Here is a 19625-nt window from a genome sequence, read left to right on the forward strand (position 1 = left end):
TATAGTAGCGAGCGCGTGCAGCGCGTGAGCCCACTCCCCCAAGGGGGGTGCAGGGGGGCTCTCCCCCTGCGAAATGTTTGGAAAAATGGCCTACAAAATGTGCAATTTACTGTCCAAAAAACCCACCGAAATATGAAAAAAGCATTCGGTTTTACATATTAATGGTGGTACACTATTCTTACGTGTGCAAGTGTGATGGTGTATTTTACAGCAGCTTGTATTGGGAATAGCTGGTACTATGGTGTATGCATAAAGATAGATCGATAGATAAAACCTCCCAAAAGTTGTCTCCTCGGTTCCTATTTCCTTTTGTTATAATCAAACATATCAGCCAATTGGACTACAAGTTAAAGCTGCCCAATAAATGGAAAGGCCCATCCAGTGTTCCACATTCTTGCTCCAAACAGCAGACAAAGAGATACCTAGCAAACAAGTCTTCCCAGGTGTAAAAAGTGATTCAACAATGCAATATGGGTTCGATCCCCGAATCCAGCGCATTGAGTGGGCGAAATAGACCAGTAAGTTCGCTATAAATCCCCACTAATAACATAATGCGATATTGTTTTTCAGACTGCGTAATTGTAATTGGTTATTTATAAAGTGCTGAATACCAGAGGTTTCTAAGCATGGACATTGAATTGCCTTTGGGGCGAAAGCATGTGGTGAGTTATTTGAACCGACAAAGGATGCTGCAAATGGTATACCTGAAGTTAATTTGGGAGGTGCTCACATGGATAAAGATGGTATTGTGTTCTTATATCTCAGATGCAAATGGGGCCCTAGACTAATTTATGGAATGGCTCCCTGCGATCAGCCTAGTAAGAATACCTTTGTACGTTCCTGCTGCCCCTCCACTATTATATTTTCATTCTTCTGGCTTAAAGTGGTTGGTTGATTTACAAACTGAAGAAAGATTGGATAGAGACCATACCACGTGGCCCGTGCTGCTAAAACTGCTTGTATCTTTATAATCCCTTTCAGTAAAGTTGTTTAGTGTGGGGAGATAACGGCATCCCAGGCACAAGGGATTTTCATTGTTTCTAATGTCAGAGGCGAGCCCTTTCTAAACTGAACTGCAGACTACCACTACTTAGCATCATTCTAGCACGGCAAGTGGCAGTAAAGTGGTTTACTGTGGTCTGCTGGGGCCGGTGGTGGTAGGGGTGGAGCACCTTCATTTATAAATAATCTAAATTGGGAAGCTGTTCCTGATGCTGGAACTTTTTCCTTTTCGATCTACAGCAAGTAAATGCCTATTACTTGTTTTTGCTGAAAGTCATTCAAAATGCCATCCATAAGTACGAAATATCAATTATGCAGTTCTGACCGAATGGCTAGCAAATGTGCTATGGCAACCAGCAATTTAATTAAGAAAAAAAAAAGAAATTGCAAATAAAACATGTGACCGAGGTTATTGCTAATAGTATTAAGGAGAAGAAAGGTCTCCGCTCGCCTGTTCAGGGGAAAATTATCTCATTTTTGAAACCTCAGGCAGCCCAGTCACACCTCCTCCCCTGCAGATAGCTCGTCTTTCCCCTTCATTTGATTCCTCTGACGGTGAAAATGATGCTAATTCAGAGACCATGGTGATGCTAAGCCGCGGCCGACCACTCCCGCATCATGCTAATTGTGCCGTTTTATATTTTCGGCATTTTTCGACAAAAAATGCCGAAAATATAAAACGGCACAATTAGCATGATGCGGGAGGGTCGGGACTCGCGGGCCGCGGCTGCGTTTCACCAGTACTTCCCAGTGAGCAGACGGACATATTCCAAGCACTCTCTGACCAGCCTGTGCTGCTACAGGAATTCGGCATCGGCACACATTTGAGGAGAATGTTACTCCTCTTACAATGCTGCCGCAGAAGGAGAGTCTGTGAACATTCCCAGCTTGAGCGCCTGGGAATGAGTCGATGCTGCTAATTAATTGGTAGAGGCATTTCTTTTCACAGGGGAGGGAAAGGTTATGTTACCATGCAAATTGGCACCCCTCTGTGCCCGTGCAGGGGTGTCTCAAGGAACTCCAACCCCAAATCATGGCACACTATCTGGCAACTGCTGCAGCAAGCCGCTTATGGATGAAGCTGTGAGAACAGTGCCACCCATAACATTCTGTATAGAACCAAGCCAGTACTTAGAATAATTCATCTGCTCAGAAAAACAACCCCACTATATTACACGTTTGTCGGTAACGAGCCGTGCAGCCAATCCACAGCAATAACGACGAGCCCTTCAGAGCACAGACAAGACAGACGTTTGCCGCCAGTACCAACATTTTCCAAAACACAACTTTGCGACATTTCGCAAAACTTTCCTAGCTTACTAGTTCCAGCCATCATCCTCATGCAAGGATGAACATCCCGGTCCGTGCCGTGGCCCAAGGGTCTTGCCTTGGGCCACGCCGGACGGTACTCAAGGCCCAGGCCAGGGCACTGGCAGGCAGGCGTGCGCTAGCGCTGCCCAGTATGGGCCTAGCAGCGCCAGCGCACGCCTGCCAGTGCCCTGGGCCTTGCGTACCGGTCCGGCGTGGCCCAAGGCAAGGCCCTTGGGCCACAGCACGGACCGGGGCTAAACAAAGCAGGCCCAGGCGGCTCCCGCCTTTGTGGTAGCGGGCAGCCCGCTACCACCAAGGCGGCTCGCCCCAAGTTGACAGCAGGCTCGGCAGCAACACTGAACGACGTGTAGGCCCCCTGGCCTACACGTCGTTCAGTGTTGACTGGGCCTGGGCCGCGTGGTGGACCACATAGTTTGGGCCCGGGGAGGGGAGTAAGTGTAACAACACTCCCGAGTCCCCGGGCCCAAGAAGAAAGTTAAACAACGCACAATGCTGGGGTACTTACCGTGGCGCCGCTGGGCTGGTGGCCTGGTGCAGCTGCAGCACTCGTCGACTCGTGTGTGTTGTTGACTCCGGCTGAAAGAAAGACGGGTGTGAAGGCGGCGCAGGCGCACGCACACACCCTGCGCCGCCAGTCATACACATAGATACAGTAATGTCATTGGCTGTTTGCCAGCCAATGACATTACTGTATCTATGGCAGGGGAGGGAATATAAGTGCGCTGTTTGCGCACATTTTAATACTGGCGGGGCCAGCCCTGAAGCGCCCCGCCAGGCTTCTAATAAAAGGGGCTACGTAGAGTGCGTGGAGTTACGAGCTCCACGCACTCTACTATAAAATAAATTATACTAAATTGGGACGCGCCCCGCTGCCGGGCCGGCCATAGTACACTAGTGACTATTGTTTCCTTGCCACAGCGCCCCCGCACTGTTGGCAAAGGATATGCAGCAGCATCTTAGGCTAAAAGAGATTCAATCAGAGAAGTTCTCTGATTGAATCTCTTAGCTTCTCTCTTTTTTTCTGGGGGGGCGGCGCCCGGCCGCCCTATCATAGCAGCCGCCACTGCTCCCTAAGCTTCTGTATTTGTTCTCTAATATTCCGCTTCTACTCCCCAAATCCTTTCTCCTGAAAGTCAAGTCTGCAGTTCGGGAACTTCTATGGGCAGGTAAACCTGCGCGGGTCGCGTATAACACCCAGGTTCTACCAACGTCAAAGGGTGGTCTACCACTGCCCGACATAGAAAAATACTATTGGGCAGCCCAAGCTCATTTTCTGAGCTACTGGTATATGTCCCATTTCGTTCGCCCACATGTGCAGGTGAAACGAGCCCTAGCCTCACCGGACTTGCTCAGTGCCGGTATTATGAGTCAAATCCCAGTCCCGCATAACTCGCTGAACACGGTCCTGTCCACATATGCAATCTGGAAAAAGATGCCTGTTAAATACGGCGTGACTGTAAGATATTCCCCCCTATTGCCAATCAGATACATCCCGGGCATCCCACTCACGAATTAAAAAGTTTTCTTAATTTGGGCCGATAAGATAAATGTCCACTCCTTCGGGGACCTCTTCCCAGAGGTCACCTTCCTCACCCCACAAATGGCCAAAGACAGGGGCGGGAACACCTTCCTGGACATCTTCCTTTACTTTAGACTACGCCATACCCTAGACAAATTGTTTCCCTCATTTCCAAAACAACCCCCTACATGGGAACTGTTACACAACACCATCCAGGCGCAGGGAGAGGGGAGGCTGGTTTCGCTGCTTTACAAATCCCTCGTAGCAGACACCGGGACACCTAATCCTAAAACGCAGCAAAAATGGGAATCTGCCATTCAGGAATCAATAAACGCAGAAGATTGGTCTTATATCCTGCGCCAAACTCAAAAAGTCGCAATACATACACGCTTTAAACTAATACCCTTCAACTTTGTTCACCAAACATACTACACCCCGGTTAAGAAGCACCAGCATCATCCAGAAGCTTCGACCCAATGCGACCGATGTGCGGCGCCACACGCAGATTTCTTTGTCCGGGAATTCAGCGCTTCTGGGTTTCAGTTTTACAAATAATTGCAGACATCATAGGGGAACAGGTGACCCCGCTGTCATTAGCGGCCCTTCTCGGCCTCACTAGACACCTACAACCTGCGTCCCGTAAACTAGCAGCACTTCTGCTGGTCCTAGCCCGAAGGCGAATCGCCATGGCATGGAGCCGCGGCCCACTACCAAAAATCAAAGACTGGAGGAAAGACATAACATACGGTCAGGATGTAGAGAGTGAATTTATAAGAACCCTTCCTTTACATGGTCGCCCCCCGGACATCTGGGGGCCGTATGTCGCATATATGCTAAATAGTACTGCACCATCTGATTCCGAAACCACCTGAGCTTGAAATAAGGCTTTGTGACTGAAGAGCTACTGTATATTCCTGACCTCAATCGAGTCAGTTTTAAGCAAAAAATGTATTGATATTTGTTCTGTTGACGCAGGAGGGGCGGAGCAGCCTTGGTGGGTGAGCTTGTTAGTGGGTAATGTTATTTTATTCCTTTCTCTTGTTCTTTCCTTCACTTTCCTTTCTTCCTCTTCTCTTTCCCCTCCTTTCCCTCTTTTGTTGTTTGGAGGGTGCACCATGTTGGCGCAAATGTATACCGATGGTATGAAAAACTCAAAAATAAAGTTTAAAAAAAAAAACAATCACATATTGGGCAAAAATGGGCTAAATGCAGTGACCAAGTATTGGGCAACATAGGCTAAATGCAGTAATCACAGAATGGACAGTATGCTGATAGGGAGCCACTTAGACCTTTCTGCGCCGTGGGACAAACAGTGTAGGCAGTTAGAGGAAGGGTACATAAAAAGGCATGTTTTTGCCACCTGGTACAGTGTTATAATATGGCACAGCGCACAGTTAGTGGAGCTTAGGAAAGCAATGGGCTGGTGTGCAAGAGCATAGGTGGGACACTATTTGGGCAGGATAGAGTATGGCTGGCCGCTATGGTGTAGAAGCAGCAGTAGGTAGGCGAGGGTGCGTGCAGTAGCGTTTGGGTTGGAATGGCACCTTATGCTGAACCAAGTCAAATGTGCAACACGGCAGGTGGGGTCAGCAGATACATTGGAGCTTTCATCAAATCTAGGCAAAGCACGTAGGGAACAGAGCATAGTGAGTAGGGCATCATGCGGGAGGCGGGGCACAGCAGGCCAGGTATTGCACAGCGCACATTATCAGGCAGTTACTAGGTAGCAAGCAAGCATTGAGCACATTTAAGTCATGCAAGACATTTAAGCATGCAAGCACAGGGCACATTTAAGTCAGGCTGTAGTGAGGGAATGCCAAATGTCGACACAGCTAGATTCGAAATGAGGCCAGGCATGCAGGAACTAGGCGCATTAGAGTTAAATTGCAGTATTGGAATAACAGATGTGGGCACAGTTAAAATCGAAGTACGGCTCTACAGGCCGACTCGGGCATTTAAGGCAGATGATGCAGGGCGCTGCTTGCGGCACAGCATAGATAGCTAGTAGAGCTGTGAGACGTTGAAAGGTTCGAGCTAGATTACATATAATATGCACAAGAGCCTTGTGCTCGTATGTGCGACGTCGCAGGTGGCGGGCAGTTAGTTAGATGGATGTGCGTTGTGTGAGGCAGGGCGGTGGGAGCCGCGGGTACACTTGGCGGCTACGGTACAAAGGCAGGATGCAATTGTGAGAAAGTTTCCTTGGTGGCGAGGCGGTGCTGGGCCAGGGGGACTGGCAGACGGCAGCCTCGGCAGAAACAGGCTGTAAACAGGCGACAGCCTTATTCCGGTGAGCCTTGTTGGTGGTGGGCCGGTTAAGCCTGCCGTTGGCCAATAGGATATAAGAGGCCTGGACCAGCCAATAAGAGCGGGCAGGCTGAGGCCAAATCAGATGCTGGAGTCGGCGTGCTGCGGGCGATCAGCCATCTTTGAGTGGCTGGGTACCTCGTTTACCAGAATGGCGGCAGATGGATATTTGCAGCATTTACTGCTGTGTGAAGGCGGTCACGGGTGTTTCTTCCAACTAGTGTCGGGAGGAGCGGTCTATGTACAAAAGGGCTGCAGGAAGGACACGGATCATGCCCAGAAGTGCAGGTCTTACCGCACCTGACCTGGCACTGTGGAGAAGTAGTTGTTTCTTTGGTTGGTATGGAAACTTTAGTTTTGAAATATTGTTTGTATGAAGACTTTTCAAATTTCCCCTTATGCTTTAAAAAGAAAAGGTTATAACCAGTAGATTTACTAACTGAAAAAAACACCCTTGGCAACATATGTTATGTTAATGATGGACATAGTGCCTAAACTCTAAAAGGCAAGTGAATCCTCTACTTGAAGAAATAAACACTAAAACATATCAAGCTGACATGTATTTCAACAAATGAGTTGTGGTTGTATAGAAAAATAAAATGTCTGCAGACATGACAGTGAGTGTAATCCAAATGGCAAACAAACTCCCTCCCATTTAGTGGCTATTGTGGTCTGTACCATAGAGACACAATCTGCCAATGAGAATTCAACTGAAATCATAATTAGTAAATGACATCGGAAGTGCTCCCAGATAAAGTATTTGGTACAGTTCAATTTACTGAAAATGTGATAGCATGTATGACATTGTCACACTTTGATTTATTGTTGTAAATACTCTCTGGTTGCAAAGTATTTTTTCCTTTGTAGATTTTTTATCCTACCGCTGTTAGTTATGTAGCTTCACAATTGTATTAACAGGTGGTGGCCAGCCGAAATTTGTCATCCTAAAAGCATTCCTGTAAACATCCAGAATATGAAGCACAGCATTGGAGAGTTTCCAGTAATGTTCTTTGGCTCTAACGATTATCTCTGGACTCATCAGGCCAGAGTGTTTCACTACATGGAAGGTGATGCCAGCAACAAGGAAAAGATGGGCAAAGGGGTTGATGGAACCTATAGAAAAGGTAAATGAGTAGCTGTTTCAGTGGGAACATATGCATTGCCTTTTGTATTCTTGTTTAGATCTCTTGTTGTGAAGAGCTGCATATTTGTTTTGGTGTCTTCTATAGCCCTAACATGCTGCCTTATGGCTGGTTTTAAGTACTTTGCATTACAGCATGCTACAAAGCTAAGAAAAGGCCACATCCAACCTAACAAACATCTGTGTGTCACAAAGGCTGTTCTGAGGCGCTGGGCTCAATGTCCCAATGCATTTGACACCCATGGGTGCCCGATTCCATAGGTGCAATACATGGGTGGCCCTGACAATACTCAAATGAGGATGGGATTTAGTTTGAGAGTTTCCAAATGACCCCCGTGCGTTGTCTGCTCTACCAGCTACTTTCTTTGCCCAGCCAGTTTCCTTTTGGGATTACTTTGGTGTTGAAAAAACACTGCCACTGTCAAGCCAGTGACAGGCCCTTCTGGCAATCAATTTTTTATGTCTGAACTACAAAGATGGACCTAGATTAAGTCCGATATATCGTAGTCTATAGTTGTGCTCTTAAATTAAACACATATGTCGTATATCATTTATAGCCAGATATCATTTTTTATATAGTGTGAATTGTTTTCTTTTTGTGCGAACTACCCACATCTAAAGCCACATTCATATTTTGAAGCACATTTTATCTGTTAAACATGTACGCAACAAGCATATTTACTATATATACAAAGCACAATTCAAAATGGGTTTTTTCTTTTTGTCATCAATTTTGTTCGGTCTCTTATGTTTTCAGTTATGAAACAGCTCTTACATGTTACGCCTCTATGCCCATCGGAGGGCCCTCCCTCAGTGGAATTTCTACCTAAGTGGGTGCTCAGCTCTTGCCTGTAAGAGAAACACAGAGAAAAGATGATAAACTAAAAGCCGTAGATCATTTTACTTATGAATTGCTTGGTTTCTACATCGTTGTCTGTCACATCAGCCAGCTACTATTGGTGCTGCGGTTCAAAGCGTTAGCCTTTTCCAGAATGATTCAGAGCGGTCAGGTGGTAATGAAGCTATAAACCCAAGGTATTGCAGATTAAAAAAATAATCTTTTTTTTGTAAAGTTTCTGTCCCATATTAAAGGCCATATATCTCCCTGCTGCAAAAGCTTCTCTGTGAGGAGACCATTCTCTGGTATAGCTGTGTCTATGCTTGATTCACAATTAAGTCCCTTCTCCATCTTTTTACCATGTCTCTCCACACTCCCTACTTGCACCACCGTCACCCCCACTCCCTACTTGCACCACCGTCACCCCCTTGCATTAGAAATCGGCAGCGGGAGGAACCCAGAATGTACCCTTAAAGGTCTAAAAGTTGTTGGGAGACATGCTGATTACATAGGAAACACTGCGATGAGGTGATTTCAAGTCAGCGGTTGGAGGACATAAGTAGAACTAGGGAAGTATTTGCCCCCTGTCCAGACCGAAAGAGAAAACCCATGAATAAATGGGAAACAAATGTGTGTGCCAATTTCTTTTACTAAGATGGGGTGAAGGAAGAAGTCCTTTTTAGTCAACATTCGCAGTTAGTTTGGTCATTAAGGTCTCTATGATTTTTAGTTTGATTAGCTTTTCCTGTAGGTTGTAAGACTGACTAGTGCATCATTTGATAAGAAAGATCAACCTCTACCTCTGTACTGTGTACAATATATCACCAGTCTTTCCCAAATGCTTCTATTTGTGTTCTTTTTTTAAAATTCAAAATCTGGCCCTATTCCTCCTTCATAAACATCATATTTGGGGCCGAACCAGCCTCCTCAACGATTTAATGTATTTGTTCGGCATTTCTACACCCTTATTTCAAGATCTGGACTGCCAATAGAAACATATGTGGATGGCTATCACATTTTTCTTCACGTTGGCTGTGACAAGCTCAACTTCTGCTTTCTTGGACTCCAAAATAGATGAGACAATTTTAGCTAAAATGAACTGTGAAAAAGCACTTGTTTTTGTAATCCACAAAAAGATTGACAACCCCCACACACTATCTCTAATCGCCCTCTTTCATTGACCCTGCTATTGAGATCAATATGAAGGATACGTTGTGGGGATCATCCTGGAAGCCAACATGGTGCTCAATCCTCAGGAATAATTCTGTTTCCCATCAGCCTATCCCCAGCTTCGTAGGGCAGATTTTTGGCATAGCTGTGGAAACCAGACCTGGCAACCAAAAGGCTGCCCACATAAAAACCTAACATAGGAGGGCTGCTCATAGTCGACAGTCGAGACTTTGACCCCAACTAAACCGATGATAAATGCAAAACACCAGCCCCTTCATTGAAGTGGAACCATAAGACAGAACCAAAATGCTCAACCTCGAGTAGCAAACGCTTGACTCATGTACTGAGGCGTTTGGATGGCTCGGAGCATACTTTTTTGACGCCGAATAAACATTGTTCCCAGAAAATACATTACAAATGGATTGTGTCCTCCAACGTATTCCTCATCTTATATGTATTCCATCCAGCTTTAGCTGCTTCGGAAATGTTTTCTCGGCAGAGGGCGCCGTGCGTTGATGTCGTCGAGTCGAAGTCCCTCGAAGGCCTCCGCCGAGGGTGACGTCATCGGGTATACAAGTAGCACGAGCAGCGCCCGTTGGCGTCCGTTCTGTTTTTCGACAGTATGTGTTGCTTCAGAGACTCGGCGTGCCTCAAGTAGTTCTGTGACGCAGTTATTGTGAAGCGATATTCAAGCTGTCCTTGTTGTTGACCCCGACTACAAGGCGTTTGGGTTTCAAAACGTGTAAATCCTACGGTTACAAAATGTGCATCACAGATCCGCACCGAGAATGTCTGCGGTGCCTCGGTGAAGGCCACGACATGGAGGCCTGTACGAAGTGTCAGGCAATGACGGGGAAGGCCTTGCGATAGAGGAAAGGAAAACTAGATGTAGGTCAAAAACCCGACCGAAAAGCCCCAAGCGTCGAGTCGAGGTCCCATGAGGAGAAATCTCCTCGACGCGAAAGGCAAAAGCATCGGTCTAGGTGCCGAAGTGGTTCACACCACTCTTCTTCTTTGACGGAAAAGTGCAAAAAAAGATGCCCCCTGTCCCCTTCCACCTCGTCCTCGGACAAATCCCCCAAGAGAATGAAATGCCCCACAAAACATTCTTCCTCCGAAGAATGGGAAGCATTTAGAATTAAAATGGAGGTTTTTGAAAAGGCTAAGCCTCGGTCCGCGCCTTCCCCGGAAGCCGGCCGGTAGCGTTACCGTTCCGATACTCGCACGCCCTCGAGCCCGGGTGATCGAAGGAGAAAAGATCAGGAACCCTCCAGGACCACGAGCGAAAAAGATTGCTTGAGTCGACCGCTCGAGGTCACCGACACCGCCCGGAACCTGACACACCTCGAAGGGCGAGCCTTCGAAGAGCGCCTCAATGCCCTCTAAGCCAGCTCCGTTGACGACTACTATTTCGTCGGCGCCGAGGGCTTCGGGGTCGACGTTGACAAGGTCGAATGTTTCAAAGGATCCAATTCAGCCAGAAACTGTCAAAATAGCAGCAAAAGAAAAAGCTGCAAAGACTATAAAGCCTTCAGTCTCTACTGCAACACCTCCTCCAGAAAAAATGTATAAACCTCTACGAAGGAAAGAATATTTTAATTCTCCAGCATGGGGTCTGGCATGGATTCACATGCTCATGAATATATTCCGTCGTCAGGCTGGGTATCCTCGGTAAAGAAAAAATCAGTTTGTTTCGTTTCTGAACTGTCTTTCTGCTAGTAACCAATCACTGGTCTCTGGGTCATACTGCCCCCAGCCAATGACTGCCCTCTACCTAAGCCCCTCCTCTGGCAGCCATCTTCAGATTTTTACCGCATGTTCAGGTGTTGGGAGTCCTTGTGCTGTAGCTCTCAAGCTTTTACTTCATTTTGCGATTTTTCAAAGAGTTTAATCTCATTTTTTTTCGGTCAATCGAGCCTCAAGCTCCACCGTTTCTACTTCTGATCAACGGGGACCCGTTTCAGAATTTTCTACGCCCCTCAAGGGCGAAGTTTTCGTCGAGTTACGCTTCTTGGAGGATTCCAGAAGACCTTGAGGTCTACCACGTGGACATGGCCCAGGACAAAGGAAGCTCGACGCCCGGATGCAAGCTGTTTAGCAACTGCCCTGGATGCGGGTTGCAGAATGTGTTCAAGGACGACGAGCATTCTAGATGCCTCTACTGCCTTCACAAAGACAAAACGCACGTGGAGAAGTACTGTGCGTTTTGCAAGAACATGTCGGAGCAGACCATGAGCGATCGACGGATCCGCCTCACCAACTGGCTGGAAGGGAAGAGCCCAGCGGTAGGTGAGAAGAAGAGGTCCAAGCTGTCTTCTAAGTCCTTTGAGGGCGCTCTGGCGACGGGGGCCCAACAGAAGGCTAAGCACTGCGAGTCCGCGGGCCCTGGGAGTGCCGAACGGTCAGGCTTCTCGGCTGCCAGGCAGGGCGCGCTTTCACCGATGCCATCAACCACGAGCCAACGCTCTGGCTCGGGGAAGAGAAAATCGTAGAACCCGGGTAAGCTTCTGGAGAAGCCCCGGTCGATCCTGACAGAAACAGCCGAGGGGGAGCGAGGCAGTGACCCTCCCCCCAAGGTGAAGGCCTCAAGCGCGCTCAAAGTCGTGAAGGCCTTGATTCACCCAGCTAAGACCTCTATCGAGGGAGTCGTGGCGGCCCTGGCGAAGCCTGTGGAGGCTCCCCCAGTGGAGGCAACCTCGGGGCCCAGAGTTTCCCTGCCACTGTGGAGGGAATCCTCTTTTCAACCCATCGATAAGACCCCCATGGAAAAAGAAGGGGGGGGGGGGGGCGGTGGTCTTCACGGATACGGCCTCTGAAGAGGAGCTGGCTGTAGTCGTGAAGATTCTCAACAAGAAGTTCGAGGAGGTCCGGTCCCACGGGAGGGATCCCGACAAGGCAGACGAAGAGAGCGACAGCGGTGCCGACAAGGTTCCCGTGGAGGCAGAGAATTCCACTCCCCAACTGTTGCATCCGTCGCAGCCGGTACCCGAGCCACAGGACAACTTGGGAGCCATCTTAATGGCGATCCAGGCCTTATGTACAGAGAGAAGGACGAGGTTGCCCTTAACCCCAACGGACGATCCAGCGGAGCCTGGCCCGTCGGGGATCCCTCCAAGCAAGCGTAGGAGAGTTCATCCTCCCCACCCCCCGCCCTTCTAGCCTTCGCGGCCCTCACAGCCTTCATCCCCTTCCCCTGATCCTAGGGAGGACACGGGTACAGAGACGGCCACGACGGGGACGGATGACGACGGTGGTGATGACGGGATGGGGCTTCCATCACCACCCCCTCGGTCCTCCCCACCCGACGAAATTGGCTCCTTTCACACCATGATTGCCAGGGCATCTGAGCTCTTGGAGCTCTGCCCCGAAGAACAGAAGAAGGAAGGTTTCCTCTATCAACGGCGTGAGGCCAAAAGGAAGACTGTCCTCTCGGTCCCGTTACTTGACGACATCTGGGACGAGGGGCTGTTGCTCCTTAAGAACCTGTCCACGATCCCTGCCAAGAGAGACCGGTACGAGAAGAAGTACCGGGTCCCAGATTCCGCCCCTCTGTGCCTTAGGGCGCAGCCGACCCCGGATTCGGTTGTCTCAGCGGCGGCCAAGAAGAAGGCAGGAGGGGGCTACGGCTTAGACTTCAACCTCCCCCCCGGACGGCGAAGGCAAGAAACTGGACGCCATGGGGCAACGGGTCATCTCGTCGGCGGTGACGATTAAAGCGACCAACGCCCTAGCGATTGTGGCCCGATACGACAGGGAGCTTTGGTTTAAGATAGCCCCTCTGCTGGACTTCCTCCAGGACGACAAGAGAGTGGAGATCCTGCAGGAAGGCGAGGTGGCATCAGACCACGCCATAACGGTGGCCACAGACATTGCTGACACCGGTTTCCGTCAGTTGGGCAACAGCGTTTGTCGTTGATGGCATGGTTTGGCTCAAGGCGACCGATTTCCGCCAAGACGTGCAAACCAGAGTTTTGGACATGCCCTTCGACGGGAATAACCTGTTTGGCAAGAAACAGGACGAATCACTGCAGGCCATCAAGGCCGACACGGAGACGGCCCGGGCCTTGGGGGTTTTGCAGCCACGACGGCCGCCCTTTCGGAACTCCGAAGGCAAGCAAGGTGCCTCCAAAGGATTCGGCAGCAGCACCTCGACGTACTGCCAGGCGGCCCGCTCCTCATTGTAGGAGGCCTACAGAGGACGCGGTAAGTCAGGAGGAGCTTGTCATCGTTGCCAAGGAGGCCAAGGCAGCAAGAGCACTGCCAAGCAGGACTGAACCGGCCGTAGCATCGGGCCACCACCTGATCACCCCAGTGGGAGGCCGGCTGGCGAAGTTTGTCAGTGTTTGGGAGTCCATCTCCACCGACCGATGGGTGCTGGATGCCCTGGCCCGCGGGCACACTCCAGTTTTTAAAGAAGTGCCCCCGCATTCCACCCGTGGCCAGGAAGGAAAAACACGTCCCACAACTGCTGCTGGAAGTAAGGGGATGCTGAAGAAAAGAGCCATCGAGCTCACCCAAAAGAGGCTCCGGGGCTCCAGAGTGTACTTTTGATACTTCCTCGTAATAAAGAAGACTGGCGGTTGGCGACCCTTCCTGGACCTTTGTCGTTTAAAGAAGTACATCTAGGCCCAGAAGTTCCGGATGGCCACCCTCCAGCACGTGCTTGGGCAGCTGGAAGAAGGCGACTTTCTATCGTCGCTGGACTTGGAGGTTGCCTACTTTCACATCCCCATTCTAAAAGGACATCGAAAGTTTCTCAGATTCGTAGTCCAAGGACGGCACTACCAATTCAAGGCCCTTCCTTTTAGGATTGAAGTCGGCGCCCAGGGTATTCACCAAGTGCCTAGCACCAGTGGCTCCGTGGCTGCGCCTGCAGGCGATCCATGTCTACCCCTACCTGGACGATTGGCTCATCCGAGCAAAGACAAGAGACCTTGCCGTCGAGCACACACCCAACTACTCACGGTTCTGGGATTCTCCATCAACTTCACCAAATCCCACCTGGTTCCGTCACAGGTCGCACTGTTTCTGGAAGCCACGCTCGACACAGTAGCGTGACTGGCCCCGCCGTCGGAGGAAAGGACGAAGGCCATCATGGGAAAGGTGCAGCGGCTGTTGACCACGGACGTGGCCAGGGTGATGTCCATCAAGTCCCTTCTCTGCATGATGTGCTCGTGCGTCTTCCTAATGCGCCTGTGCAGATTGCGGATGCGGCCACTACAAGAGTTCCTCGACGCCCACTGGATGCAAGCCGCGGGCAGCTTCGAAGACAGGATCTTGCTCAATGAGACCTTCCACCAAGCGATCCGGTGGTGGACAACCGCGCGCATCTGGCTGCGGGTATGGACTTCCAGAGCCCGGCACATCAGGAGACTGACGACGGACGCCTCCTTGGAGGGATGGGGTGCGCACACCGGAGATCTCCACGCAAGAGGCCTTTGGCCCCGGTGGAGAGGTCACTCCACATCAACGTACTGGAGTTCCGGGCCGTTTTCTGGGCCCTCAGGTCGTTCTTTCCGTCCCTCAAGGGCAAGGTGGTGAGGATCTTCACCGACAACACCACCAGGATGTTCTACATCCGGAAGCAGGGAGGTACCAGATCCCCAGCCCTATCCAAGGAGGCACAGGATCTTTGGCACTGGGCCGTCGCCCAAGGGATGTTTCTGGTACCCTTCCACCTGGCAGGAATAAAGAACACCATCGCCGACTCACTCAGCAGGGAGCTGAGCTTGTGCCACTACAGGATCAAGTGGATCTGCTATTCCAACGATGGAGCAATCCCCAGATCGATCTATTCGCGACGGCAACGAACACCAAGTGTCGGAGGTTCGCCAGCAGGTTTCCCCAGCCGGGGAGCATGTGCGATGCCTTCTCATTCCCCTGGGACAGCCTGTTCCTGTACGCGTTCCCGCCGTTGCTGCTGCGACTCATCAACCAACTCAGACGGTCCCAGTGCAGGATGATCCTCGTTGCACCGGTGTGGCCGAGACAGATCTGGTTCCTGGACCTTTTGGGCATGTCAGCACCCCCTCTCCCCCCCACACCCTGCAGTCAAACTGCCGACAGACGCGGATCTCCTTGCCAGAGAAGGAGGAGGCGCCATCCTCCACCACGACCCGGGGGTCACTGAACTGGCTCCTGCAGCACTAGAGTTTGGAGGGTATGATATCTTGACAGACTTTAAGGAGGTGCTTGCAAAGGCCAGGGCGCCCTCGACTCTCCAGTGCTATGGACATAAGTGGAAGAGGTTCTCTGTCTGGTGACGTGCACAGAAGATTAACCCTCTGCGGATTACGGCCCCCCAGGCGCTGCCATACCTACTGTCGCTGGCCAAGGCGGGGCTAGTGCACGCCTCCATCAAGATACATCTAGCGGCGATCTCCCGCTACACCAGAACTCCAGGACGATCATCTCTGTGGTCCCATCGTCTGTTGAAGGAGTTTATGAAAGGATTGTTCGGATCATTCCCGCCGATGAAGGCTCCAGCCCCGGCGTGGGAGCTCAACGTGGTGCTGAGCAGGCTCATGGGGCCGCCATTTGAGCCTCTGCATTCGGCACCGTTGAAGTTCCTCTCGTGAAAGACTGAGTTTCTTGTGGCCATCACCTCCGCACGACGAGTGGGAGAGATCCAGGCCCTCTTCTGTAAACCTCCATACCTGACTTTCCACGAGACGAGGGTCGTGCTGAGGACGCACCCCTCCTTCATGCCCAAGGTGCCGTCGGACTTCCACCTCAACGAGCCCTTGGTGTTACCGGTGTTCTTCTCGTCTCCGGCTGAGAGGACTTTGCACTCGCTGGAGTTCTATGTGGACCACACAAAGAGCTTTCGGAAGACATCACAACTGTTTGTGAACTTTGGCCCTGTGAACCAAGGGAAGGCCCTCTCGAAGGCTCCCATTTCCAGATGGTTCTCCGGCTGCATCATACACTGTCACGGGGTTGGCTAAACGACTGTTGCCTGGCCGTCCGAGAGACCACTCGACCAGAGCGATCGCTGCTACCACGGCGTTCTTGTCTGGCGTACCCCTGCTGGGCATCTGCAGGGCTGCTACGTGGAGGTCGACGCACACCTTCACGAGATTATACTGCGTCAACTGGGATTCCAGGGAGGAGTCCAGGGTTGGCCAGGCAGTGCTGCGCAACCTGTTCGCCTGAAGGCGGTCCTGGTGAGGAGGTAAGAGTTGCTTAATGTTGAGCCTTGCCACCTCCCGTGGTTGTGCATGTGTGTACTGCTATGTATTCTTATATTCATGAGCATGTGAATCCATGCCAGACCCCATGCTGGAGAAGGAACAAGTTACTTACCTGTAACTGTTGTTGGCCAGCATGGGTCTGGCATGGATTCACATGCGAACCCTCCCTCCTACCCCTCTGCGGCTCTTCACTTGTTCCTACTGCCACTTTACGTGCTACCAAATCTGAAGATGGCTGCCAGAGGAGGGGCTTAGGTAGAGGGCAGTCATTGGCTGGGGGCAGTAAGACCCAGAGACCAGTGATTGGTTACTAGTAGAAAGACAGTTCAGAAACGAAACTGAAACTGATTGTTTTCTTTACCGAGGATTCCCAGCCTGAAGACGGGAAATTTTCATGAGCATGTGAATCCATGCCAGACCCTTGCTGGAGAAACAGTTACAGGTAAGTAACTTGTTCCATCCTTAACTTGAATTTTTGAAGAACAGAGGTCTGAGGAGGAGGAGGGGGATGTTCCTTTTGGCCTAGAGTATGCCACCCCGAATGTCCCAGAATGCCTGATTTCTGAGGAAAGCAGAATGAGCAATCTGGTGGAAACCTTGCATAATGCAAGTGGAATTGATACTTCACCTGAGACAGATTTAGGCAGGCCAGAACCAGGGGAACATGCCAGTCCCTCATACAGGAAGCTGATGACAAAGGGGGTCGATTATTTAGGATGGGCTAGACCACAAACTCAGTTCATCCAGGATGAGCTGACAGATCTATTGGATTCTGGCCCCACCGAAGATCAGATTTTACCCTTTCATGTAGCCTTACAAAATAGGGTGACCAAAAATTGGAAGACCCCGGACTCTATTCCTCCTGTGAATAAGTCCCTCACTTCAAAATACCGCCTGCCCAGTAGCGATCCCAGGTATCTGTCCAAACACCCTACTCCTGAGTCTGGTGGTCCAGGCAGCCACAGCTTCAAATAAGGTGGCGTACCCTTCGATCCCTCCGGATAGGGACGGCAAGCGTGTGGATGGCTGGGCACGCAAGGTATTTTCAGCTGGGAGTATGGTGTGAAAATCGGCCAACTGCACATGTGCCCTGGCAAAATTTCCATACACTCTGTGGGAGTGCATTGCAATGGCGGCGGAGCACATACCAGAAGGGTAAGAAAGGGAAGGATTCCTAGCCATTGTTAGAGATGGAAAGGAGGCCATGCAAGAATCCCTTCAGTCTGGATTGGACACTGCAGATGGTGTGAGCAGGTCCATGACCACTAGCACGGTAATGCGCAGATTTGCGGGGTTGCGAAAGTCTGATTTCGCACCAGATGTGCAAAACCGTCTTTTGAACATGCCCTTTGACGGGTCTCTCCTTTTTGGCAGCAAGGCTGACCAGAGCCTTGAGAGGTTGCAGACCTCAAAAGCAGCTGCCAAATCTTTAGGAGCTGCTATTAGGCAACCTCAGCCTTTTCATGCATCAGGACAATCTTGAAGGGGACAATCCTATCGTTACTACTCCTCAAATGGAAAGGCGAGAGGAATGGCCAGTCAAAGAGGCCACCACTCATGGTGGACGAGGAAAATGTGCAAAGCCAGCCCCAGCTGCAGCCTCTTTACCATCAGCGGACGCAGCAACCGCCACAAAACCACTTTGAGGACTTCATCACAAGATACCTGTGGGAGGCAGGCTGTCACAGCATCTGCAAGAATGGCGAGCCATTACTTCAGTTGTTTGGGCTCTAGAAATAACAGCCCAAGGTTACTGCCTCCCTTTTCTAACGCAACCTCAAAGCAATCCACCAAGGAGACACTCTTTGAAGTTTCCAGACCCGCTCCTACAGCAGGAAGTCTTAATCCTGCTGGAGAAAGGTGCTATAGAACCAGTACCTGTAGCGGAGAGGAACAAGGGATGGTACTCCCCATATTATTTGATTCCCAAAAAGGATGGATGATTGAGGACGGAGGACTGAGGCCCATCTTGGACTTAAAGGCTTGAACAAGCTCCTCAGGAAGGACAGGTTCAAGATGGTCACTCTTTCTCAGATCCTTCAGGTCCTTCAACTTCAGGATTGGTTATTGTCATTGGACCTCCAGGATGCTTTTTTTCATGTGCCAATCCATCTCGAGCACAGAAAATACCTGAGGTTCGTAGTTGGCGACTTGCACTATCAGTTTTGAGTCCTGCCATTCGGGTTGACCTCCGCCCCGAGGGTCTTCACCAAGTTAATGGTAGTTGTGGCAGCGCACCTCAGCAGAGGGGGGGATTCACATCTACCCCCACCTGGACGATTGGTTGATCAGGGCACGTTCTGCCAAACAAGCCGTGGATCATCTGAAAGTCACCTGCCACATCCTCCACAGACTGGGCTTCTCCCTCAATTTCAAGAAGTCACAAATGACACCTTACCAACAGCTCCAGTACATAGGGGTTGTATTAGACACATCCTTGGGAAAGAGCTTGCCTCCCAAGTCAAGGGCTCAAGACATTCTTCAGATTGTTTCCAAATTCCAAAATGCCCAAAATCTCCAGGCCTATGACTTCTTGAGGTTGCTTGGCCTCATGGCATCCTGCATTTCCCAAGTGCTAGAAGCACTCCTGAGGATGAGATCCCTTCAGTGGGCTCTAAAGACTCAATGGTCCCAGTTCTCCGGTCAAATGATGGATCTCCTTCAGATTCCGAACAAGGTTCGGCAGGATCTTCCGTGGTGGCCTTGCACAGAGAACATCCTAAAAGGAGAACATTTTTGGCAACCATGGCTAGAGATTACAGTAGTGACGGACACCTCACTCATGGGTTTGGGAGCTCATGCCAACGATCTGACAATAAGCGGTGGTTGGTCTCCATCGGAGTCCAAACTACCCATCAACCTTTTAGAGCTGAGAGCAATCAGACTAGCGCTGAAGGCTTTTCTTCCATCTGTCGGGGGAATAAATGTCCTGATAATGACGGACAACACAGTGGCCATGCATTACCTAAACAAAAGAGGAGTTGTAGGGTCACTACTTCAGTGCAGAGACGCAATGCAGCCTGGTATTGGGCAATTCAAGAAGGAATCTCCTTAACGGCAGTTCATCTAGCTGCGGAGGAGAATATGATGGCTGACGCTTTGAGCAGGCAGAGTCCAGTGTCC

The 19625-nt window shown here is 50.3% G+C and overlaps 1 protein-coding gene across 4 annotated transcripts in view; it reads left to right on the forward strand.

Moving 5' to 3' along the window:
• Positions 1–19625, forward strand: part of NSD1 (nuclear receptor binding SET domain protein 1) — a 1891114-nt gene that overhangs the window by 1542627 nt on the left and 328862 nt on the right. For all 4 annotated transcript variants that reach the window (XM_069651497.1, XM_069651498.1, XM_069651496.1 and 1 more), the window contains exon 16: positions 7079–7284. In XM_069651497.1, coding sequence (XP_069507598.1) covers positions 7079–7284 — 206 coding nt within the window. The remainder of the gene's footprint in view (positions 1–7078; positions 7285–19625) is intronic.

The sequence above is a fragment of the Ambystoma mexicanum genome, chromosome 3p (genome assembly GCF_040938575.1).
Source record: "Ambystoma mexicanum isolate Mex_15411 chromosome 3p, UKY_AmexF1_1, whole genome shotgun sequence".
NCBI lineage: Eukaryota > Metazoa > Chordata > Amphibia > Caudata > Ambystomatidae > Ambystoma > Ambystoma mexicanum.